Source organism: Acanthochromis polyacanthus, chromosome 20 (assembly GCF_021347895.1).
Source record: "Acanthochromis polyacanthus isolate Apoly-LR-REF ecotype Palm Island chromosome 20, KAUST_Apoly_ChrSc, whole genome shotgun sequence".
NCBI classification, from domain to species: domain Eukaryota; kingdom Metazoa; phylum Chordata; class Actinopteri; family Pomacentridae; genus Acanthochromis; species Acanthochromis polyacanthus.
The window spans coordinates 12414051-12440711 of record NC_067132.1 but is presented as its reverse complement, the minus strand read 5'-3'; the positions used below and the strand labels follow the sequence as shown (position 1 = coordinate 12440711).

At 41.4% G+C, this 26661-nt stretch overlaps 1 protein-coding gene across 12 annotated transcripts in view; it reads right to left on the bottom strand.

The window, feature by feature from the left end:
* Positions 1-388: 388 nt before the first annotated feature.
* Positions 389-26661, bottom strand: part of ntng1a (netrin g1a) — a 122225-nt gene continuing 95952 nt past the window's right edge. For 2 of the 12 annotated variants that reach the window (XM_022220645.2, XM_022220637.2), the window contains exons 5-8: positions 20301-20327; positions 12629-12796; positions 10163-10297; positions 389-2100 (exon numbers count right to left, since the gene is read on the bottom strand). In XM_022220645.2, the coding sequence (XP_022076337.1) occupies positions 1844-2100; positions 10163-10297; positions 12629-12796; positions 20301-20327 (587 nt within the window). In that variant the 3' untranslated portion in view covers positions 389-1843. Of the gene's footprint in view, positions 2101-10162; positions 10298-12628; positions 12797-14370; positions 14431-15486; positions 15532-20300; positions 20328-26661 lie in introns of all 12 variants that reach the window. The other 10 variants (XM_051940755.1, XM_051940746.1, XM_051940747.1 and 7 more) reach the window with 10 other exon arrangements.

Here is a 26661-nt window from a genome sequence, read left to right as displayed (position 1 = left end):
TTGCTTTAATTCTTACTGATAGAGCTACATTTCCTCTACAAAGTAAATAAGTTTTCTTCTAAATTATTAGAAATGTTATTTTCTACACTCACTGAATTGAACAGTGTCACATTTGTTTCACGCTCAACTGACCTGCTGTGCACCAATTAAATCACTCTCCAGGGGACTCTGGCACTTCATTTGAATACATTTTTAAAACGAACCAACTGAACACTGTCGTTAATTTTAATATAATGCGTTACTAAATTACATAGTTCTTTTTTTTGGACGTGCCTTTGAAATTAGCACCCCCGAATTAAAATGTTAACAACGCAAATACTGGATTTGGATGATTCTTGATACAGAAAAGGTCAATTTGACATCTAAGTTCAACAAATGACTGACACAGTTTAATTTTTAAACTTTTATTCACTTAAATTCTCAAGTGTTAAAGCAAGAACAAAACATTTATAATGTCCTTTGGTGGGATTTTATTACACTTTATTAATACTGTATATGTAAACTGATATTCTTTGATGCCAGCACGTTGCCAATACAAAGGAAAATCAACTGCACAACTAAAAGTAGTAAATAAAAGAAGTGAATGAAAGAAATGGAATTAAACGGAGAAAAAAAAACAATTGCTTCTGTATTTGGATGTCTTAAATAGATACATTAAAGGTTGCCTTTTTTCAATCACAGTTCGGCAAAGATACAAAAGGACTACATGACTCTTTTTTTTTTTGTTTGCTCTGTCAAGAAAAGAACTTGCAAATACACTGATGGTTTTCTATGCACTTCTCGTCTGCTCAGGTGAAAACTATCCTCTGACCATGATCGTAGCGAGCGTGGTGGCTCTAAGATAGAAAAAGAATCAGACAGCTTTACTGGAGTATCTTTTTGGAGGAGGGGGAAAGGAGGGGAGGGGACGGGGGCTTCTTACACATGTGCATCACTAACATCGGACAAAAGAATCTTTCAACCAACAAGGGTTTACAGAGTAACGTTCACGAAAGCACAGGTCAGTGGCAGCATGGCGAGGGACTCGGGATCGGAGGGTCGGGAGGAGGGGGATGAACAGGAGGGAGGATGAGATAGAGCTCGAAGGAGAGACAGAAAGATCGAGAGGGATCAACGTGGGCAAGGTTTAGTGTCACAAAGTGGCAGTCCGGACAGATTTCCTTCTATCCACAATGCACTGACAGCAAAGAATGCTTCTTGGGTTTTTTCACCTCTTTCTGTTTGTCGTCGCATTGAAGTGTAACGCTTTAGTTTCTGAGGCCAGTCTTTGCCGTTCAGCAGGGATAGTTTGTTTTTTTGAGATTTCTTCGGCGTCAGTCCAGCCAACATTAACTCGCAGAAAGCATCCCGGGGGGATCGGCGGCCACTGTCGGCTCGTGCGAGAGCTGATTGGTCGCAGCTGTTGTTGCCGTGGCAATAAGAGAGGAAGTGAACAAGTCTGTCATCTTCAGTTATCCCTTCTCAAACTGGAAGGAGCTCGTGTACCTGGTATGGCTTAGAGGGGGAGGGGGGGACTCACTGTTCTTTGCTCATTTTACTCTTAATAGGCAAACGCTCATATTTTTAATAATATCTGGCTTTTTTAGAAGTATATGTTTTTTCATTTCTATATATTCTTTGAAATTAGATGAAAAGTTTTTTGCACTCATTTGTCTGGCACATTCCCTTTATTGTCAGCGCGAGTGTCCATTGAGTCTGGCGGCGGTGAAGCTCAGTACATTACAGTCCAGAAAGCTCATGGTTGTTCTTTTTTAATGGGTGTTGATTATTTGAAAGGAAGGGATGGGAGGGTTAAGGTGGAGGCGGTGGGAAGTGTGTCACTCCCACCAGGTAATGGGTCTCTTTAGAGCACGGCGGGCCAGCAGGAGGCCTCTCTCAGCAGTGCCGAGCCCAGCATCAGCAGCATCAGCAGCCTGGAGGTGGACGGAGGCGTCAGGGGGGCCTGGCCCGAATCGGGGCCCCCGCAGCCGCCCAGCTCCGACTCGCAGCGGGGCTTCTCGCACAGCAGGCCCGTGTAGGCTGAAGGACAGTTGCAGCGGACGTTGTTGACACACACCCCGCCATTTTGACAGCGCAGGAGTTCGTTGTCACACACCCGGGCTGCGGTGGGAGCAATGTAAAAAGAGACAGCAGTGAGAATCCAACACGCACACACAAGAGCTGGGCGACACTTTACTTGAAGAGCATTAAAAGCACATTATCAAATCACAGAGATGCATTCAATATTGGAGATAAATTAAACATTCTTTGATGTTCTTGTAGTACTTAAGAAACTCACAAAAGCTTTTCTTCAAGTAAAGTGTTACCACATTTTCTCCAGTTTGTTACTGAATACATTTCAGGAAATATACTTATTCAGCATCTTGCCTGTAGTTAGATGAAGCTAGATCAGTACCAGACTACTAACTGTGCAGCAAATATGGAGATGGAGAGTTTAGCGTAGCATTAAGACTAGATAACATGTGTAGCTCTACCCATAAGTTACAGTTTGTTTTACAAGAAAAAACACAAAAAACTACCACAAATGACCACACAACCTCATGGAAAACATGTCATTTTATACATTTCACTATGGACTAAAAAACAAAGCATATCTTAATCAGTGAAATTTAAATATGCTGATTTCAATGTCCCTGATTTTGGGTTTTATGCTAAGCTAATTTACTCCATCTGCATGTTTACTGCACTGAAATGTCCACGAATCGTCTCATCAAAAATTTTGCAAGAAAACAAAATGTTGAACTAGCACTTAAACATTTCGGTAGTGGAGCAAAATTAGGATACATACACATAAAATGCATGTAATTTAGATTCATTTCTAAGACTCAGCAGTGCATGCATTGTGATTAAATCCTTGAAAATTCGGACAAATAAAGTTAGTAATGTTAGTGTAAGCTTAAGAGAAAGCAAACACGTTAAAGCCACCATGTGTGCAATGTAAAAACTAAGAGAAAAAGATGCTTCTGGTGCCCCCTAGTGGTGGCATTTAATAAAATACCAAAAAACTTGACACATAGTTGCTTTAAAGGTCCTTTTTAAAAAACCATCACACTTGTGATTTAAACCGGTGACACTTCCTCCATAGTTTTAACACCCTTTAAAGAATTTAATGCCACCGTTCACATTTTTATAGTGAGCAGATTTTTCATCATTCTTTTTAAAATGTAAGCTCTGTAAAACTTCACATCCTCCTATAATAATATGACATGCAGTTAAACATTACAACATCTGACATTTAACCATGACAATAGTGAGGATTTTAAAGCTTTTATGGTCTGCGGTTATAACACAATTCTGTCTCTAACAAGACTCCTGTCCGTCGGTCTAATAACAAACCTTATTAAAGCTCCATCAAATGAGCCATGTTGCAGCACAGAAATCCACACTTTCCTCAAAGCCTGCACGGCTTTCCCCAAACAGCACTGACTTTAGACAAACTGAACGTCAGGTGAAAATTGGTGTATATTTAGAGCTGGGACACCGAGGCCACTCTATTCCCAGCGGAGGCAAGCTGTCAAGCAAGCTGGAGGCAAACAAAGCAGCGCTGCACAAACTAATAAACCAACAGAGACAAATAAACAGTGATAAACACAGGGGCCACTTCTGCCCATTTCAGTCCTTTATGGGAGTGGAAAACAATGTGGTGAGCAATCTATGAACTCTATGGGACATAAATATCACAATAACAAATATAAGGCCTCTCTCCTAATACTCCGGATTGGATGCATGCTGTCTCCCAGGAATAGCCAAATAGGGCTTTGATGGGAGGCTTGTTAAGAAACATTGACTGTGTGAATCCTATTTGTGCCACGTCTGTTTTGTTGGAGAAAAGAGAGCTGCTGTTTGGCTCAGTAAGTTTTGCTTCAGGCCACAGCTCACCAATTACCATGCACAACTAGATCCAAATAAGACATCTGAACTCCATCTTTGCCTTTTTTTCCAGCTGACATATCAATTTCATGACCAATTCAACCACTCAGAGGAAACTGCAGTAATGAGTCAATACATACAACTGCTGCAAAACATGGCCAGCCTTTGTTCTCTTGGTTTTCTGCTCATGAAGAAGCAACAGTTGAACTTGGTAATTAGACTGTCTCCTCCAGGATGACAAGGAAGAGCCAAAAGCATTAATTAAAGAATCGTGAGGGCTTGATATGATCAGTACACAGGAGAGACTCCTTTAATTAGACAATGACCTTTCATCTTGTCCATCTTCTTCCTCCTTGATGTCGTGATAGAATGCTAATATGCATTTCTTAATGGTTTGTATTCCTCCTGTAGTCGAAATTTCTCAAAAAATACTTGAAATGAGTTGCAAGACACCACATTGTATGGCCAGCAGTTCCAAATAAAACCCAGCTCAAGGTCAAGCTGCTGTGACAGCCAACAGCATGAGAGACTAGGAAGCAATGCTCAAGCAATGCTGGCTTCATAAGACGATGGCAGCTTTACAACGTGCAGCACCTCACAATAACTGAGAATTTATTCCTAATAGATTTTTATGACGACAGCATGTAACCTGATGTGAATAATCTTTGGTTTCAACTATGTTCAGGAGGGAAACCTCACTGAAAAGACAACACAACCCTGTCTTGTTGAATGAAAGAGAGTCAGTGGTCCATGTTCCTGGGTGCTGACAGATTTTGATGATGATTGTGTTTACATGAACTCCAGTATCCTTGTTATCGTCCAGTTTTTGAGGCATTCCATTTCTGTAGTATCACATGTAAACATCAAATCCCGATTTCAGAAACCTGGAGCCTTTGACATAGTTTTGAGAAGCTCGGTTATGCTAGCTGGAGGACTTGGAAAGAAAACAGGACACTGTTACTTGTATAGATCGTATCTTAGTTTCTGACCGCTGCTGACTCTCTGTGCAGGCGATGCTTCAGCCAAGTGAAAGTAACAGAAACACAAACTACCTGAAAGGTATTCCTCCTGTCTTAGGACCTTCATCAAATGAAGAACATACACTACCATTCAAACATTTAGGGGTCACTTCGAAATGTCTTTATTTTTTAAAGAAAATGAAGATAACATTAAATGAATCAGAAATACAGTCTAGACGTTAATGTGGTAAATGACTATTCTAGCTGGAAACAGCTGATTTTTAATGGAATATCTCCATAGGAGTACAGAGGAACATTTCCAGCAACCATCACTCCTGTGGTCTAATGCTACATTGTGTTAGATAATGGTGTTGAAAGGCTAATTAAAGATTAGAAAACCCTTGTGCAGTTATGTTAGTACATGAATAAAAGTGTGAGCTTTGATGGAAAACATGGAATTGTCTGGGTGACCCCAAACTTTTCAACGGTAGTGTGTATCTCCATTGGCACAACCTTATCCCACTCATTCACTGCTGTGTATGTTCACTGTTTGCTCCCCGTCACTCTTGTCTCCCACTGCTGGTCATAAGGTGAAGAAGCCAAATCCACACAGCAACGCTGGCATTTGATAGTGTGAAACTTGTAATAAGCCAATGTGGGCTTCCATGAAGGTTAACAGTTACAGGAATGCCAGATTAAATTGCCAGTTTTTGTTGTAAACATCACAGGTTTTTGCACAAACAGCATGCAGTAACCAGTAAATGTGGTCCTAGTATTTATCATGTATATAATATCTGTGTCATGTAGATATAAATAACCTGATTTCTCTGTGCTTCATGTTAACACCACCTCCTGAATGTCATCCAAACCAGGATCATCCTCACAACTACGATATTGGTGCCAAAGTAAACGCAGTCAATGATGCACTTTTTAATCAGTCATTTCCAAATTGAATTGGTTTTATTTGTCAAAACTTCAGCTAAAAAAATCGTTTTTAGGCAGTTGTAACCAGTTAAATTCAACCACTGCAACCCAATGATAAGACTGAAGTGGCAAACAAGTGTACAGCATCCAGTTCAGCTGTGTTGGTTATAAATAAATGTTAACTAATAGCTGCATGGGATGGCTTACAGCTAACAGCTATCTTGAGCAGCATAGCTTTCAGAAGTAGTTCATCGTCTTCCAGAAAATAGGCTAAGGTCAAATATGACAACATATGAATTAAGGAAAATAGCTTGATTCTTTCGGAAAGACGGGGAGAAATCGTTTAGGGCATGAATCCTCTGTGATTAAAATGTTGACTCCTATTAGTTGATGTGCATTATGTGTACATAAAGGTATTGCGAGTGAATGTTTGCTTCAAGAATCATCCCATTAAATGCTGCATGATGCTCCAAACTGCATCGCCAGTTAAGTGGATTTCAAAGGAATGTTCAGGTAATGGCAAACCCCTGCAGGCAGAGTGCTTTATCGGGTGCCAATTAAGCTAAGCAAAAGTCCAAAATGAAGCAGAAATATTGATTATTTAAAAAGAAGCATCAATAACAAGTTGTTGCCAAAGATGTAGGGTCAGTAAGATTAAAGGTACTATAGCACTTTGAAGGGATGACCACCTGAGGGCACATAAAGTAACAGCGGAGGGTATAATGGTTCATAAACTCTCCTTTTACTGTCTGCTTGCGTGAAAACTCACATGGGGTGAGAATTCTTTTTAGAGCTCTGCACCTTTATCTGCTCTCAATTTCTCACATTAACCATTTTGCATTACCGCATGTAAACAGAGCCGGCACAGGCAGTAAATGACAAGATTTGTTGCGTTTGCTTTTGATATGAGTGATAATATTTAGAGAGGGGACCAATGAACTAGGTGAGCCTGACTGGGAAAGTGATGTGTTTGACGAGAGATTTAAGTTTTAATTGCATTTTTCAGTCTGCATGCAGATGGGGTCTGGTCCATGCACATAAATACTGCAGCAGCAGGGATGCAAAGTAAGGTCAAGACTGAAAAGTTTTCAAACTTTTCCAGCTGGAGAATCATTGGCAGATCTTCTTGGGCATGGAATGTTCCAGGTCATTCCCATTTTAAGCATTTTTTGTAGAACATTTTGTGCAGCTGATGTGATGACAAATTCTCAGCTGAGTGTATTCTCCACTTTTGTGACCATTGGTTGTTCAGGTAATTTTTCTAATTCCCATGAAAAAGTGGCTTTTTAAGTTACAGCCAGAGCAGTGAAGGATTTTTTTGGATGCTAAAACATAACCACAAAAAAAGGGGAAAAATATCCATAATGGAGTAAGGATGTCTCCACCAAGGCCTCAGTAGACCACAATGCAATGGAGTCAAGGCCTCGTTATTGAAAACTGTCAGGACAACAGAGTGTAAAACAATGTGCTCTTCACCTGCACTAAAACGAACACACCTAATACTATTGTATGGATCCCTATGGCTGTAAGGATTCTGTATTTTTCTCATCGTGTTGAATGATGCTTCATTGTGGGAAATGTTTCACTACATGATAAAACTAGTTTGAGAAAAGTCGGTTACAGCCTCAGAACACAGAAACGTGTATAACTAAGGAGGCATAAAGCACCACATTTTAAAATTAACCTCACAAATGTGTTTTGCTCTTTGTTATTTCTCTTGCACATTTGACCTTCTCTGTACAGAACATTGTATGCAAAGAGTTCAACACTAAAAGACTCATCTGCTGAAGGTTTCTATGAGAATTGCACATGCATCAATAAAGTCCTATGTAGGAGATATCTTGTACCCAGAAGTTAAACTTCTGAAATGAAAAATATTTTAATATTTATAGATTCTGTATTTTCTGTGAGGGAGGAGTTTTTATAAAATTTTTAACCAGGTAATTACAATTCTTTATGGAAAACCATATCAGAGTGAAACTGCGTTGCAAAGCTGAGTATTTTTATACATCCTTCCACAGTACTGGATTCTCAGCCTTTTTACGTGTCGCAGTATTGCTTAAAGCTCTTAGATCTGGTAGGGGGAGGAAAAGTTTGAGGCATACTGATGCAGAAGTTTTGAGCACATACAAATACTTCACTCAGTGCTGTTTGTTTGATTTTCTGATCACTGCTTCATGACTAATCTGACAAATAAAACTACTGATCCATTCTGTGCTCTCTCGCGCTGTATGTGACTTCCCATCTGCTTAACTTGGCACTGCATAACAACAAAAATATATTTTCTCTCACTTTCCCCCCCCTCCACTTTCTCTTGTTACTTGTAAACATTTAATTGCTGCTGTTCTACAGCTCAGCATTCTCAATATTTCTGTCTGTAATGCCGGATTTGCACATGTATTCATCCTGAGATGCTATGGGATGTGGGCCATATCAGTGTTTGCCTTCATACCCACCTTTTGTGTAGAAACAGATGTGCATGTTGAAAGTGTGTATTTAAGTAATACACACTGAATATTTTAGTCCAAACAGAAACAGTGCATTTTAATGAACATCCATTTCTCTCACGAGCCGCTAAAATAAATCACTGACAAATCACTGAATTCAAACAGGAATGCACCAGGCTTTAAAGCACTCTCATGTCGCAGACTGACAATAGCTAAATCCAACAGGGTTATTTCTAACAATGTGGTGTCAAGCTGCTGAAAACATGCCATTAAATATACTCAACATTCAGCTGGAATGACAGTTGACTTTGAAAGTCATAATTTAGTTCTTTTGGTTTTCAATCAGCCTCATCCACCTCCACAGCAGCTCCACAGATGAAACAAAGTTGCGTGCTGCATTGCATTATGGTCGACTGAGTCTGCTGCCATGAAAGAGAAAAATTCAGTCTTTTTGACTTTGACATAACATATTCTCCCTTGAACAGTACTACAAGCAGATGTTCCTGTGAGCCTGACAACATCAAAACCTGACATTACCAATTTAGACCGTAGATTGTTCAGCAACACACATTTAATTATACATTGAATACTGCGCTGACATTAAAGCTAGGGTAGGCAGTATTTATTTGATGTCAAATTCCTTTAATAACCATTCAACATATTGCAATTATAGTTGTCTGAGAGGCGACTGGTCTCCTGCGCCTCCATGTGGCATCGTTTTCAAGCTACGCAAAAGCTTCTTCAACCAATCACAGGACTTTTAATCCAGCTTCCAGTCAGAGGGGATGGTTGTGGTGACACAATGGGATAAACAGAGGACTTTTAAGCGTGTACTTTTAGCTTCAGCGTGTGGATTATTTTTATTTTATGTAGTTTCTTTCCAGCTTTCTCCTTACTGCTCCTTTACAGGCTTTTCCACATTGATGTCCTATCTGGAGCTTAACTAGCATAAAAATAAAGATGTGTAAGTCTTCCCTTATCCTTTGCACTGCATTAACAAATGTCTTATTGGATCAACATTTCAAGTTTTGTGATTAGACAAATACTTCACAGAAAGCAGACAAAACTTTTCCCCATGATGATAACACCACACCTTACCAAATAGACGCCACTGCCCCGTGGAAAAGGTCTACAAATCTGAAGTAACTTGATACAAAGATGAAAAGTGTCAATTAGCAGCAACTATTATCTGATCAGACAATAAATTTTGAGAGTCCCCCAATAAGCAAAATAACTAAATAAAATTCATAAATTAGCAGATCCAAAGAGGCTTAGTTCTTCATGAAATAGTTAAATCCATCATCCTGAAGTGTTTATTTTTGTCGCCTTCATGTCGTTTTGCTGGTGAAGTTTGTCTCGAAAGAACCGGTGAAAAATTTGTGACATTTAAAAAACAACAACAAAACACGACATAGGTCATGCATTGCAAAATGGCCGGGGGAAAATACAAGTGATAGACAGTAATAAATGGGCTGGAACTCAAAATGACCTGCATTCTCCTTTAAAAAATGTTGGTGTTGGATGACATTGTCCTGTTGTGGATTGGCAAGGGAGTGATGGCTACCCAAACAGATCACAGGCAGCCTGTCAAGCAGACAATATTGACTCAGCTGTTGTGTTGTTGGTGTGCGACACGGCTGGATAACTGAGTTACTGAGCAGCATGCATCCTGCCATGCCATTGCTTTGTTCTCTGTTTGAGCCATAAAGGGCACCTACTGACATTACGCTAGCCACAGCAAGTGTGAAATGCAGGTTCAGGTAAATGGCTTAGTACACTGGGTTAGCTCGTGTTTTGTGTTAGGTCTGTATTTGTCGAGGCAGCTGCGCATGGGCCGCGCATTCTTCCAGCCAAAGCTCAGGAATCACACAGAGAAAAGACATCAGAGAGAGAACAGAGAGACAGAGCGGAGGGGGAGAGCAGTCTGGAGCTGCGTGGTGGGAGGGTTGTGGTTCTACTTACATTTGCAGCCATCGTCCCACAAATAGCCGGGTAGACACTCCTGACACTTAGGCCCTGTTGTGCCCTCCTTACATATACAAAATCCTGTGCCATTACAGCGATCACTGACTGAGCCAAAGGGATTACAATTACACTCTGGAAAAACAAGACACACACATACACACACAGGCTGGAGAACAGGGTGGTGCTTTGACTTCCCGGCACACATCTAGGACTTTTCACAGCGTGGACCACAGTCCTGGAGCTCTATTAAAGCTCAACAAGGCGTTTGATTATTATCTTAAAAAATGCGAATAGACTTAAAGACTCATACAGTAAAAAAATGCTACCATTTCAACTGTAATGGAGACAGAATGAGAAAGAAATGAAGCTGGCTCTAGATGCATGATCATTTTATATTCATTACAACATATTTGTAATTAAAATATAATTATTTTTTCTGCTATACAAGTACAGAGCGTGCAATGAGCAATTATGCAAAGCATTATCAGTAGCTTGGATTTCAAATGGACAAAAGTGAGCTTATCTGAACATGCTCTTATAAAATCTGAGTCATTCATACAGTTAGAGATAGAAAAAGATGGAAAGAGAAGACAGAAAGTGCGATGCGCTGGTATCAGATGGTTGATGGCATGAAACAGAGATAAAGAGCAAATGTGGAGTTTTTAGAGGGATGAGGGTGCGGTACATTGAAATGGGCATTGTTGTAATAAGTTCTTTAATTCTAACAACTGTAAATACTTAGTTATCCTATGACAAAGCTTCAGCATAGTCTTTAAATGTCTCTTTAACAGAAAGGAATAGTCATTCGGCTCAATTAATAAAAAATGGTTTGCAAAAAATAACCTGTCAAGTCTCTAGTGTCCTACACTTGACTGAGCTCCCGACTTTCCACAGCAACTGGAGCACTCTGCAGTCAAAGTGACACCTATTTTGACAGTCCCTGACCATCACATTGCACCTTCTGTGGCTGTGCTAGCTGCACGTGGCTGCACCCGAGTGACATCCAGGGGTAAGGCAAGAGGAGAGAGGTGACTGCAAGTGACAAACTGGGGGGTCAGTGAGAGAGAGGCAGGGTGACGGCGAGTTTGGCACGCAGCAACGCCTCGGTGACTCTTAACGCCTTGTGACGGGTTTCAGCTGCTACTCCTGAGGCCATTTCATGTATATGACATATGCACTTGTGTGGCACCTCTGACTGGCAGTGTGACTCCCCTGCAACATTTCACGCAGAACTCTTGTCGCTTGTCAGACTCCCCCCTCAGGACTCACAAGTGCACCTGGCGCTGAGCATTGTGAATTCGGACAACACGTGCTGGCTGAAGAATTCATTAGGGAGCCAAACCATTGCTGTAGGAACTATGTGAAATGCAATTTTTACACATAACCAGCCTAGATGATCCAGTTTAAGAATGTCTGCATAGAAGTCATGAACAGAATAATCGAAACACCAGGTGACATTGTAGCTACAATTAAATAGGGAAATCATGTTGGATCGTATCGAGTTAGTTGTCAGTTTAATGACCAATTCCACGTGTATCAGATTTTAAGAAAGAATGGCCTATAAGCAAAAGAATAATATTTAATATGCTTTATTCCCAAATGATACAATTTCCATAAACATGGAAAACTGAGGCTGAGACATTTTTAAAGCTTGGTTTTGCTTCACATTAAACAAATGTTAATTAGTGAGCTCTTTAACGAGCCAATTTTGGTTACACTTAGACACAGTAGAGCAAGCTGTTTCCTTCTATCCAAAGTATTTGTGCTAAGCTAAGCTAACTAGCTGCTGAATACAGCTTTGTACTTTCTATTTCTTTAACATGGAAGGAATTTTGGAATAAAATTGTGACTTAAACAACAGTGGCAAAGCGAGAGGATGGTAAAAAATTTTAATTTACCTTTAATAGATTTTTTTTTTTTTTTAGCTATTTTGACCCAATTTCTGGTGTTTCCATTGGATTGTATGCGAAAATCAGATAGCTATAGCTTCATATCAATACTTGGCTCAGCTGGAAACAACTGCAAATTGCTCCAAAAAGAAATACAACGTAGGCAGCAGCTAAAAAAAATGCAATGTGCTCTCTCAATGTATATTTTAGCAGCATAATTACGCTGTACTGCATTAACCCTGAATCAGTGTGCAGGTGTTAATACCACGACTTAGAGAAAGACAAAATATCACTTAAGCACAGAGTCCAAATGTGTGTCTGAGTAAAGCTGAGTGACTGCCATCCTGCATTCTGTTAAATACTTATTCTGACACTGAAACACCATTGTGTGAAAGCAGAAGAAGCAAAAGAGGAAGACCACTGATGGAGAGAGGAAGGTGTAGTGACGATGAAGTGGTGAGGGATGAAAGGTGACACTTTCTCTGGTGAGGAGTCAAAGACAGGAGGGTGAGGCAAAGAAAGTGTTTGTGGTGAAAGCATGGTGGCAGTGAAGGGGGCCGGATGGGGGACTGACCTATGCACACATTTTCATCGTCCAGTTCTGCTGAGGCATTGCGGTAGTAGCCCAGCTTGCATAGCTGGCAGTGCTGGCCCCTAGTGTTGTGCTTACAGCTCACGCAAATGACGGTGTTTAGCAGCTCGATGTAGCTGCATCGGTTGGAGTGGCCGAAGCATTCGCAGTCTTGCAAAGAAAGAAGTGTGGAGGCAAGAGAAGGAGAGAAAAGGAAGAGGGACAGAGAGACGCGATAGGGAGTGTTGGAATTGTTGCTGTTGCTGCGAGTGCTACGGCGGTGGGGTTAGCAAAAGTCTGAGTGAGGCGCCATGGCATGCGAGGTTAAAAATGGAGACACCGCGTGGTGGTAGGAGGAGGAGGAGAAGATGTTGAGGAAGTGATGAGCGGTAAGGTCTTTCATGATTAGTCTGGCATGGACACAGCCAGAGGTAGAAAAAGACATCACACAAAAAAGCACGGCGTTAGAAGAGGTCACATTACTTCAAGCACACCACAACACGAGGCTCCGAAATGATGGCACAGAGACACGATCACATCGGGAACACCACACAGCGTGAGGCAGCTCAAACCATGAATGAAATGGACCTTTCAACCACTGGGAATGGTATAGGGGGATTCTGAGCATTATAGTGTATTTGAGCTCTTAATATCATGGTTTACCTGATTTGAAGTGAGAGGATGAGATGGAACTTAATATCATGACCCACTGTAATGAATGGCTGTAACCCCTAATTTACCTGACAAATATTTATGGAGTAGCTGGGTGGTTTGTCTTTCTCCAACCCAACTTAGAGGATACCGTCTTCAAACAGTAATCAGTCAGGCATGTGAGCTTCTGGTGACTTGCAGCTGGGAGAGAGTGTGTTATTGCCTGCTATCCAGAGTTATGTCATGCTTAATTAGATATATGGAGTTGAAGCTGGACTGCAAAAATTCTGCTACAGTCTATGATAGTCACTGGCAGCCCTGCCCTCAAGGCGTGCAGGATAGGAGGGTGCAGCCTCGGCTCAGCTCTCACCGACGGAGGATCAGTCTGCCACGCTGAGTGACCACTGACACCATGTGTCACAGTGCAGACAGATGTGACCCTTAAGCCTCACTGGCAGCCGCTCGGACAGAAAGCCCACTCACGGCTCCAGAATAGGGGGGTTAGCCGATGGGGCTTTCATCCAAGGGATTGTGGTTATTAAGAATCCGTATTGAGGTCAGTTCTCTCTGTCCGGCCACTAACAACCCGACAAGGCTTGGACACGAAGGAACAGTAAGCCCAGTTCACTCTACCTTTCACCTAAATCAGCAAGTCTTATCTGAGTGTAAGCTTAGATCCTCCACATTAGATGCCTCACTCTCGCAGACATACTCTCAGAAGACAAATAATCTCTCCTTTCTAGAAATAGGCTAAGGTCATAAATCATGCACGGACGGGGAATAAAAAGTCTTGGAAATACGTCACCCCAAAAATAGTTGTAGTCTCAAACACCCTCTTTATTTGCACTGAAAAGTAAAATGATTCCAAGGGACTTTTAGAGTGTTTAGAAACGATTCCATAGACGAATGAGTCCTCAACGTGCCCTGTACAGTGAAAGCCATCGGTCCAGTACTGAGCCGGAGGTTTGGACACAGAGTGCACTGGGTTAGTGCTACAGAGGGTTAGGGGGCTTATAGGTAAACAGAAACATCATACAGTGAAAGGGCTTAGGTGTCATCTGGGGGGGGCAATGTATGAATTCCAGAGCTCCTACCTCGCTTGCTGTTTGCAACGTGGACAGAAGGGGCAGTGGACAATGCAACTTGAGGAGCTACTAGACAAATTAAAAGAAGAAACAAACAAACAAAAAAAAACATGATATTGCAATTAAACATAACACATGTAATGTCAGAGAATTAAGAACACCAAGCATCATGCCTAGTAAAAATAGAACAGTAAAAAAAGAAAGAAACATACGCAATAATGATGAGTGATGGCATTGAGAAATAAGGAGTGACATTGCCAAGTGAAGCTGGCTGCATGTAGCAGCATCTGTTACAAATGCCTTAGATGCTGAACAATTCAAATGTTATGGTCCCTCTTTTACGCTTCATTTCATTAACAAGCGCTTTGTATAATTCAAGCCTCTGTGTATGTTTCCCTAGACAGAAACTATCCCCTGACAAACTACTCTGCACCTCAGCGGAGGCCAGCCAAGAATTTTCACCCTATAAATTTGTGCACAGGAGCGTGGGTAAGGAAACTGGGTAGCAGTGAACACATCAATCCCTCCATTCTTTTCCGGTCATAAAACAAACAGTGGGAAAAAGAAATAATAGGGCCAGCCTCTGCTATTGTCCTTGGTGACATAAGGCCCTGACACATACACTGTGTGCGCTTGGCTGCAGTCATGGAAACACAGAGCTGAGTGTTTGTGTGCTAGTTGCTTTCGAGGTGGCTGCGCATCGCATCGGCATGATGGATTAGACTGAGATGAGGGCAACATCTGCATAAAACCAACCTCTCCTGCTTTTCATCTTAAAGAGCTAATACACAGCTGAGTGGCCCTGCAAGCTCTGCACCTAATTAAAAAGTTTATGTGTAAATGTTCAGTGCACACATTGAGTGTTCGAGAGGATAAAGAGCGACCCTGCAATGTGTTGCAACACAAGTGCCCCGTGAACACACGAGCCTCCTCTTGGGCAGTCATCAAGAGCAAGACAAGCAGACTGACAATGTTTGGTTCTGTCAGGAAGGCTGGGAAAGGGTACGATACTACCCCCAAAATACCCTCAGCGACCAAAGAGTCATTTCTTTTATTACTATGCAAACACTGGGGTTAAATGAATCTGTGAAAAAACAGAATTGTTGCATAATCTTAGATGCCTACCTTCTTTTCGGTTAGCGACACCTAGGGATGACACATTCGGCCGAACTGCGTGCAATTGAGAGAAACCAGGAGTTATTCATGTGTCCTTGCGTGATGCACTTAACAGACCGTCTAGAGGGGGGACTACGTGGTAGTTGACACACACAACTGGAGACACGAACATGTCCAGCATGACTCAAATCAGTAAAATCAGGAAACAGCAAATACAATGGGGCAGGGCTGACATGGACGAGCAGAGAGAATGCATCCAAAGACCCATTTAGAGGACATTGGAGAGACGTTGTATGTAATTTGTGTGACTTCCATGATCTGGCTGTGTATGTCTATGTGGATGGCAATGGCAATGATGAGTGAAAAACGGAAGAAAAAAGATAAAACCCTGTTCAACTTAGTATTTAAGTCATGATTTATGCAAGAGAGTCTCAACTATGTATAGCAAATGAAGACGTTAGGGGGGCATTTTGTTTAATTCATCACATTGACTATGTAATCAATATCTAATTACAGTGTATTTCTGGCGGAGGAATAACAATGAATAAATAATGGCAGGTGTTGGGACTTGGAATGACGGACTGCTGTGGGTAGCATAACCTCATAATTACATACAAGTCAGTATTTCCGTGTCAGGGAAATACTTTGCGGTTGGAAATGGAGAGGACTCAAGCAAAGGGAGGAATACGGATAAGTTTCCTCATTGTGCCCCTTCATCTCTTCACTTGATCTTTCTGTCCTTTTGCTATTGACTCCATGAATCATGCAATCTTGGGCAATTAACATCCTCTGGTGCCTTGGCAAGAAGCCTATTACCCTACGTGTGAATAGAGAATAAAACTGCTGTTCATAAGGCGAAATCGTTTTTTGGGAATGACTTTCTCCCATTGAATAATTGTTTCTGTGCTTTTCTACTGGTCTGGGATTAAATAATATATTAGCTTGGAGCTTGGCGTGTCTACACACAGTGACAATCACTTTTAAAACACTCTTAGCATTACCAGCCATGGTTTTCAAAACTGTTTGAACAAAACACTATCATGCAGTATCTCCTGTCTCATCCGGCTCTTTCATTTATTTATTTTTTCATCTTCCCAAAAAATGTTTCACAACTGATCCTGCGTGGGGATTCTGGCATCTATGATGACTGCGGCATCTCCAGTGGGTTATAGTCATATGAGTCACTGGATGAGAGGCTCTTTGAAAATGACAGATTAACAAATAAAGAGTTTCAGAAAAGGAGCACACCACATCACCACTCAAGCTCAGCTCTTATATATCTTAGAAATTGTCAAGTGCCTGTTAAAAAAAAAAAAGAAAATCTGCATTTATACCCTTTGTGGCTCTGATAGGCATTTAGAGATGGGGCTGTTAGCTCAAAAACAAATCTGACTTGCAAGGACACAAACAATTACCGTGTGACAAATACACAAAGAATGCATTATTTGGGGAAAATGGAAACACACATGAGAAAACTGCACTGTCCTGATCTCAAATGTCTAATTGGGGAAGTAAGTTAATTTTTAATTATTCTGTGTTGGCAATTGATTGGATGTAATACACATCTGGGTTCCAATAATTATTTTGTTATGGGGAATATTCAGGTAAGGTGAGCTAAATGAGTGGTGACGGATTTTAATCAATGCCATACTTCTAATGAAATGCAATCTTGCAGAGCCAGAATTGTTTTTTAAAATATTAATTTCACTTTAATGGTCCGCATTAGGCAATTCTGCCTGGCTTAATAAACTTGAAATAGAATTGAGAAAAGTCAATAAGGAATTCAATTACCTTCAAACAACAACATGAAAAGTGCAGGGCTTTCTTTTTTTTTTCTCCACACAACAGCTTTGCTTCCAGTCCTTTTAGCAACCTCAAGGACATCATAACCATTTTCCCCCCACTCTGTTCCTTGTTTAATACTGCGCCGAAATAAATTTGATTTGTGTTTGCACCGAAAACAGCCTCATCCTCTTCAGCGTGCTTTAAAAACCAGTCAGTATGTTTAGTTTTTAGTGTTGTGCTGCTTCTGTGGGAGGCTGCTGCGACTAGACAGCCACTCGTGAGAAACCTAAATCCCTGTGGGCCAATCTGGATGAGAAGTGAAGACTTTGGTTTGTCAGAGTGTCCTTTCTACATCACCCCCCCCCCCCCCCCCCCCTCTCAAAACACACACTCAGACAGACACACACTCAACCACACACTTATCGGCATGCACACTCGCCCTGTAAAGGATTTGAGGACAGCCGTTGGACATGGTCTGGTCTGGCCTGGCATTTTGGATGGAGAGGAGTGATGTGCAGCAGTGAATATGTATGTATGTATACAGCATGTATGAAGAGCATGCAGACACATACTAAGTCATGCCATGCGTGGAGAAGGAGCGTAATTTGTGGTGACGGAGCCAAGCAGTGGAAGAATTTCAGGGGAAAGGTGAGGGGTTTGGTTCTTTTGGCCACATGTCCATTTCTGACTCATGACATAGCATCAGACTTTACAAACAGCGATCACCTTCTGTGCAAGCCACCGCGCTAAAGCCTGATTAAAAACCACCTGGGAACAATCTGTTTCCACCCTATGTCGCCCACAGCATGTTTTGGGAAACTTGCCCAGCAGTCATCTTAGCCCTTAAAATGATGAAAACAAGACAAGTTGGCGTGTGTCATGCACGTGTCCTTTGGGAAACTTTGGCTTGGCCACATTTCAGCATAAATTGGATGCTGAGTGAGAGTAAAGCATGAGAATTAAATTGAAAATCAGAACTTATATCCATATAATGAGAAAATAGTTTGATATTTTGCTGGGTGTTAGGTGAGAAGATTGCCATTCTGTCTGCTCTAAATCCCATTAATACTATTACTACTACAAGTACTACTACTTCTAAAACTATGACTACTGGTACTAATAATAACAATACCATAAGCATTAAGACATCATTACTATTGACCCTCAGTTTAGAAAAATATATACAACAAAAGTGAGTTTTAGGAAGAGATTTGAAGGAGGATACTCAGTTTGCATGACTAACATCTTCAGGCAGGGAGCCCAGACAGCAAAGGCCAGGTCACCTTTGGTTACATGACGAGAATTAGGAACCATTAGCAGAGCCCTGCCGTGGGTCTCAAGCAGCGATCAGGCTCATAGCGAGTTAGCAGATAAAGGCAGGCCTTAAAAACAATGCTGAAATCAAGTCTAAAACTCCCCCAGTAGCCAGCAAAGGGCAGCAAGGTGTGGTGTAATGTGCTTGCTTCTCTTAGTATTTGTTAAAAGCCTGGCAGGGGCATTTTGTATTAACTATAGTCTTTGAATGCTGCGCTTGCTGGCACCAGGGCAAAGTGCATCGCAAAAGTGGAGTCTGGATGAGATAAGAGCATGAATGACCTTTTCTCAGTTTGCAGAGAAAAGGAACGACCTGATCTTGGTTAGCCGTCTCAGTAGGGCAAAGAAGGGCTGCACTACTTTGGTCACCTGAGCATTAAGGACAACTGTGTCAAAAATAACACAAACTGTGGGCTCCTTTTCAAACATTATTAGAAAGACACCCAGACCAGAGGGGAGATTACCACTGCTGCTAGTGCTGGGACCACAGGGGGTACTTAATTACTTCTGATTTGGAGGCATTGAGCTGCAGGAAATGTTTGGACATCCAATTTTTAATTTCAGTAAAGCAGAGCATAAAACAGAATCCATCCGGGGTAACTATCAGGCTTTTTCAGGACATATCATTGAGTGTCATCTGCGTAGCACTGGATAAAACTAAGCTAATATAAGAATGGTATCGATCTTCTCATCTAACTCCTGGCTTATTTAATTCTCAAAATGCTGAACTATTTCTTAAGCCAAATTGGAATTTAAAATATGAGTATAGCAATGCCTGGTGTGGGTGTTTGGTGAAACTGACGCAGAACGTAACAAAAAAGGCCACTGGATATGGAAGTATCTTTTTAAAAATATAAACTTACTGATGTACAGACATCAAGCACTGATGGACTTCCATTTCTCCAGTGTATGCATGGAGCTGCATGTCTAAATGACTGTAGTATCTGCTGCTGTTTATCATCATTTAACTCGTGATTAGCTGATCTGCTTTATGAAAAACTTGCATGCCTCTTTAACCAGCCAGTCAATGTAGGATCATGATCAGGCGGAGAGGGAGCTATTTACTAATCAATCCACTGCCCAGAGAATAAAGGATACTCGCTATGAACAGGGCAATGAAAGAAAAGATTAAGGAGAATTGAGCCGGGCCGTGAATGCACTTTGACTTGTTCAATACAGTCCTATGGTTCCTGCATCACACCGCCTTCCAGGCAGCGGTAACTTGAGACATGGCACCTCTCTTCTTTCCTCTCCTCCTCAGGGGCTACTGGTTGACGAAGATAATACCAGCCGAGGCGCTTGCGGCTTATATTAAAATGACCTCCTGTGACATTATACTGCCAGAGAGGTCTTGGCACTTTAATAAAGTCTAGATGCCATTTATTTATAATGCATGGGAGAGAGGAAAAAAAAACAAATGACATTCAGCATGCAGAGCCAGGCAAGTGTTATCTGGTTCACTTGAGTCTGGATAAAGTAAATTAATATGCCCACATCATGACAACATAGCCTCCAGCTATTGCTTATATGTACCCTCCAGTGCCCCCTCCCCACCCAAAAAAAGCAGGTTAGTCCACAATTGTTGAGTGATCCTTTGTGGTAAGACTGGAATCAGAAATGAACATTTGGCACCAAGTTCGGGGATATACAGAGAAGGGTGGAACAATAGGCAAAGCAAAAAGCATCAAGCATTCGTAGAATTCCTTTTTTAAGTGTTTACTTACTAACTGGACCAATGTTATTAGGAATACCTGCAAGAGAGGAAGAGAAGAAGAATTTCAATGAAGAATAAATGATAATTGCAACATTTCTCTTTGCTTATTGACAGTTCTGTATACCTCATAGCTGACTGACTTTTCAGACTAACACATGTGAATCATCCTGATGAGCTGTATACATTTGAAATGACAGTGAGACTGTGTCCATGTTAGTCCTGTTCCTGTGATTTTAAAGTGTTGCCACATTGGTTGATAGAGCCAGAAAATGCCAGTCGCTTCCCTCTGCTGCAGCAAAAGGTATCAGGGCTGCACATGTCACGTGTAAAAGTCTCATGGCAAGAAAAAAATGTGAAGCAAGGCAACTTACAAAACAAAAACTTTCACAGTTCTGTCAGTGGATTCTGGAAAAAAAAGCTGAACAAAACACAGACTCCAAAAGAAGATCTGGTTGAAAAGAAGTGCAAAGTTAGTTGTATGGAATTATTTCAGCTACAGAAAGACAGATGTTGAGCAGAAACAGGTAATCTGTCGGCGGTGTCGTGCAATTGTTGTCACCACATGAGGCAACACAACTGGTTTGTTTGACCATTTAAACCAGCACCACTGAGTGCAAAGCCAGATCTGAACGGCATGCAAAGCAAAAGACTATTCCAGACGCTTTTGCCAGTGTTACACCATATGAGAAAGGCTCCCAACCGTTTTTTTTCCAGCTGTTTTAAATTATCTTTTATTTTTGATGCAGATGTGCTCGCTCACAAATCATCCAAATCACTCTAGAGTCACGAATTCTTTTTCAAATAGAGTTATTCAAGTCGTCTGGAGAAAATTGCTACATTTTCTTTCATTGCAACATGTATCCGAAACCCCAAAATATTGCAATGCCGTTTCTTCAAATATTGTGCAGCCCTAAAAGGTACACACCCCAAAATGTCATTAAAAACAATTTCAGTGAAAACAACAGGCTTTTGGCGCTCAGACTAGAATATTTTAGTAATTAGTGCACATCGGTGTAAAGGAAATCTGCTGTGAAACACACATAAGACGGAAATCTCATGAGCACAGACACAATCACACATGCATATCCAATGGCATCAGATGGCAAACTCTGCTTCTGACACCAAAGGAGGACATGTGTTATCCTGCTGTCTGCCTATCCGTCCCTCCATCGAGCAATCTCTTGAGCCAGGCAGCCACTGAGCAGATAATACAGTCTGTCTCATCCCCATGGTGACCAGATCTCTCCCATACCAGGACGTTGGCTGGCTGAGGATCTGAGGAGACTGAGACGTTCACAGACTTCTGACGCCCGTCATTCCGCCCATCTGAACCAACTGCCGACATCTTGGTTTGTGTATTAATTAGGACTGGAAATGTGAATGGCACACGTGTTCACATTTGTGGTGGCACCAGACAAGAAGAAGACAATGTTAGAAAGCACTTTGCCATTTTTCTCCGTTTGAATCTGTATTCCTCAAAGGCACACCGACACACTGGCTGTGTATTTTTGGTCAGCATTCAACTTCAGAGGAATTTGTTTTCAGGACATCGACGCCAACTCCACTTTTTCTAATCATCCCTTTGAACGGAGGCCCTCCCTCCCATTCGCTCTACCCCCTGCCCCCAATAAGGCAGTCTGCCCGCAAAAACAAACAACCCCCTCACTACGGGAAGGGAAGCATGCTGGGCAATAGGAGACATGCGCCCACATTTCTTCTAAACTGAGGAGGAAGAAACAAAATAAAAAGGCTTCTCTCTTCCTTTCTAGCCCGCATCATCTGCTCACGATCACACCTACAGCTGAGGAAGCTGAGGAGGCATATGCGCAGGATTTTTTGGTGGGGCCTTTCATCTAATGGAGCCGACACCGAGCGTCTCCAAGCACTCAGGGAAAACATGAGGATTTCCTGAGAGCGTGCATGTGTTTGTGTACACGGACTTTGATCAAACTGCTGTCATTCAGTCACTTTTCCTCTGATCTCTGCCTGCAGGTTGTATTTAGGAGGCAAAGCTGTGACCTGTCAGAGGACTGTGAAGTGCAGGAGGCTATCCTGACACATGGAGACAGAGCCTAATAGATGTCAGACCTCAAGGGGCAGGGCAGATGTGAAGCAGAGGGCAGAAAGGACGGGGCAAGGACAGTCAACTACTGCCAACTACTGTTTCATTTGGCAGCTCTGGTTCACTATAGAGTCTATATTGAGATAAAAGGACAGTAAAAGCCACAAAATGGAAACTAAATCTCAGTTTACCTCAATGTACAGTGCACAGTATTTCACTATATAATATAATAATAGCTGTAATTGAATATTAAATTCTGATGTTATGGTTGTAGTTACAGGATTTTAGAATAATAGCATTTATAGAAATCTGCTTCACAGGGTTTTTATTGTCACCCTCTTAATCCCAAAACCCAACGGCAGGTTTGAACGGCAAGTTGTCTTTAAGAAATCGCAAAAATGACACCTGATATCAGAGAAAGAAACTGTTAAAACAGCAAGAACTGCGGGAAAATTGAAGGTCCTTGAAATGCTCATTTGTGCTGTTGAGATATTTCTGCAAAATAAAATTTGATTTTACATGCCTTGTTTCAAATTCTTTAACAACAAATTCTTTGCTCTAACTAGATTTGCTAAAGAACAAAAAAATCTGCAGCTAACAGTCAAATAAAAAAAACAACTCTGGGACTTGAAAGATAAGTAGGTCCAGTTTGTTTTTCAGTGTTGGTAACACCAGGGGGCACTTTGAAACCTAGGGGTGATATTGTACATGTAGACTCAATTTTTTAAATATATTTCTTAAAATCCACGTTTGTAAATGTAACACATTTAATGATTTTATTTGTTTAATGATTTATGGCATTATAACTGTCACATTGCACAGATTAAATGTTTGACTTCTCTTTACTTCTAGTCATGGTGGTGCTGTTTTTACAGAGGTGCAGGACTTCATATTGCAGTGAAAAATGAGCACAAAATGAGTAAAAATATGTGTTTGAGTTTAGAAGTTTAAAGGAGTCAAATATAAAAGGACAACAAGGAACACTTTCAGTTTAGTTTGTTTCTATTTTTCATTTTGTTTGTTTGTTTGCCGTACCGCAGATATACTCCCAGCTATAATTTCAACCAATTTATTTCCTTACAGTTGCAAGCTAGAAATGAGAAGCCTGGTTCTGTTTGAAAAACAAACTGAACCCCATCCTTTTCAAAAATAACTAAGAAGAATTTTGAGTGGCAAATCTGTCCCTGTTGTTTCTGTAAATTGCAGCTCTGCTATGCGTGAGCAGGAAGCCAGACAGCGCAGAGAAGAGCAGCAGTAACTGAGGGTTTAACAATCTCACATGTGTATTTGCGTAATATGCAGCTTCTATAATAATTATTGTGCTCTATCATGTCAAACATTAACACTATCATTATCTGCTTGTAGGTGCATGAACTCAATTAGACATGTTCACAGAATTGCAAATGTGATACTAGACATGTTTTAGGTCTGTAACTGTTAAAACAGTAATGTTGTGCTAAAAACGGCTTGATTAAGTAGCTGAGAGAGCAATACCAGATGAGCACTATCTCCATCTAGTCTGGAAGATCAGCAGTGGACCCACTACATTAAATAGAGAGTGGTTGGAACAGAAAATTAGAGACTGAGAGTGGGTGACTTGCTCTTGTGAGTATGGTGCAGGCTTCCATTAGTGTGTAACTGTTCACAGCTTATGTGGAGAAAACATTTACAATGTAGCGCACTGTACCAGCTGTACATGAATGCTGGTTGTTTTCAGAGATAGATACAGCAGCAGTAGGCTGATGAACTAACAGGCTGTACATCCAAAGTAGTTTAAATCAATCCACTGGACTTTAAGAAAGCTCCTTGAAGACGTTTCACCTCTCATCCAAGAGCCTGAAGAAGCCTCTTGGATGAGAGGTGAAACGTCTTCAAGGAGCTTTCTTAAAGTCCAGTGGATTGATTTAAACTACTTTGGATAACCATGACCTGGATGAATGAGAACCTACACAGATAACAGGCTGTACACTTATGACATGTTTTAAACCCATTACACCACTTAAAGTAATATAATGTCGATGTGTCATGTACCAGATGTTTTGTATCTATACACCTGATACGTTGTATTCATTGTGCATTACAGTATTTTGAGTTATTTCCCCAGCTGCCCTCATGTAATATATTTAAATGTTAATTCAAATAACAACTCATTTGCCAAATTACACTTTGCCACTTAGTTGAGTTCAGGGTCAGGCAACCTTTTCTTCCAGGTCCTGATCTCAAACACCAGTGGCCTGCCAGTGCAATTACTCACTACTTTAAGAACAACCTGTGGGGTTCCAGCAGATCCAGGGATCCCATGTCGGGTCATTCGATTAATTTTCAATCACCGTCATTTTCAATCCCCTTCACCTGCCTGGCCACGCCATTATGGGCCACGGCTGCAATCTAATTTTGTGCTATCGCACAGGAACAGCATTAGGAGCTGCTTATGTTGACGGCGCGCGCCATTGATTTTTATGCGCTATGCAGGGATCACGGTTGCGAGCTGCTGGGCGGTGAACATGATCTCCGAGGGGCTGTGTGATTCACCGAACACGATCTGTGCACATGTGGGGTCAACCCATGTGACACGCACACAAATGCAAGCATTAAAATACAGTACAGCCTCCGTTGTGTGCGGCATCAACAGACTTGCAATAAATCTCACTTCACAGAGCAGCGCGGTTAGAAGTCTCAGAGATGTTTATTCTTTACCGGATCGGTTCCAGTTATGCTGTCAACAATCCAAGACCTCGCTAATGGATTATCAGAAACCCATAATAAAATGTTCTCCCGTGGATAATCAGGCTTCAAATCTTTGGCACACATCCTATTTTATCACTAGACAAGCTCGTCTGTCACTTATTCTCCCTCAGTGTGTCTGCTCAGAACAGAAAGAACGGACATCTCTGCCCAATTTTCCATATGCATCCTTCTACTCATTCGACTGTCAGAAGCATTCAGTTGTTCTTGTGGAAGTCTGAATACTTGTTTGTGCATGTATGACTGTGTGGTACATTGTTTCTGTCAGTATCCATTCCGCTCTGACCTTCAGTGTGTCTCACCTGTTTGCTTTGGCGCTACCTGGACTTCCCTGAAAAGGGGCTTATCTGCAAATTTCCACCGCAGGCAAAGTTGGTAATTACTTTCCCAGGCTTCCATCATTTTACAGCAATCCATCATAATCTGGAGCTCTTTAGTGATATAGAGCCTGCTGATGGTGACAGGCATTGCTAACTGGTTAGCAGCGGAAAGGCTGCCAAAACACAAGCATGCGGCGAGCGAGTTGATCGAATTCCTCAGGAGCAAAATTACAGCTTTTCTCGCCGGAGTGCCCGGCTTCACCTGCTCTGTCTCAAAGTGTAGATTTGAATTGAAAGTGGCAAGTCTTAAAGTGCCCAGGAGCCAAGTTGGAAGAAGCACAGTTTAAGATTTCAGGGATGGAATGAGGTGTACGTCGGTGGTGGCAGCGATGGGGGAAAGAGGAAGAAAAAAAAATCTGGAGATGGAAGAAACAAATATTTGAAAGAAAGATTACCGTCACAGCTGCACAGAGCTGAGATGTGGAAAAGACAGAGTAAACAAGCCTGGTCTCTGGGGTGGTTGGGGGTGTTGTGGTGGAGAGAGAGAGAGAATGCTTGCATGAAACAAAACCAAAAGATGGTGCGAGAACAGGCAGAGGCAGAAGAAGAAAAAGAAAAGAAAGGGGAAAGAAAAACTAGAAGAGAAGAGGAGCAGAAGGGAATGAATGAGAGGATAAAAACGACAGCCGATAAGTTTTACAGAGAAGAAAGAGAGAAGAGAATGAGGGTAAAATGAAATTCAAATAACTTAGGAAAAAGGAGTAAAGGCACAAATGGGTGGGTGTTGTATGTGACAGAGAGGGAAGAGGGGGAGCAAAGCTGTGTGTCTGGATGCATTAACATATGCTGCTAATTGAATCCACAGTGGTGCTGTGAGCCTGATGCAAAACACTGAGCAGTCAGTTTAACAGCAAAATTTAAGGAGAACTGACACTCAAGTGAAATGTAAGATTAGCAAAAGGTCATTCATTTTTTCTTGCAAAAAAGCCTAAAGTATTCATTTCTTATGAGTTGAACACATGTATTGGCATATGTGTAATGCTATTACATTAGTACTTTAATAGTGCCTCATTGGTGAAGTAATTAGACTAATGCGCTACTTAGGGCTCTGCTCCCCAGGGCTCATTAAACCCTTTTTAATGCCTATAAATATATAGCTAAGAAACAGCATTTTTTTAAAAGACATTTTTTATGTGTTTGTGCGAACCATGTAAGTTAAAATCAAATCTGAGGAAAGGAATCCA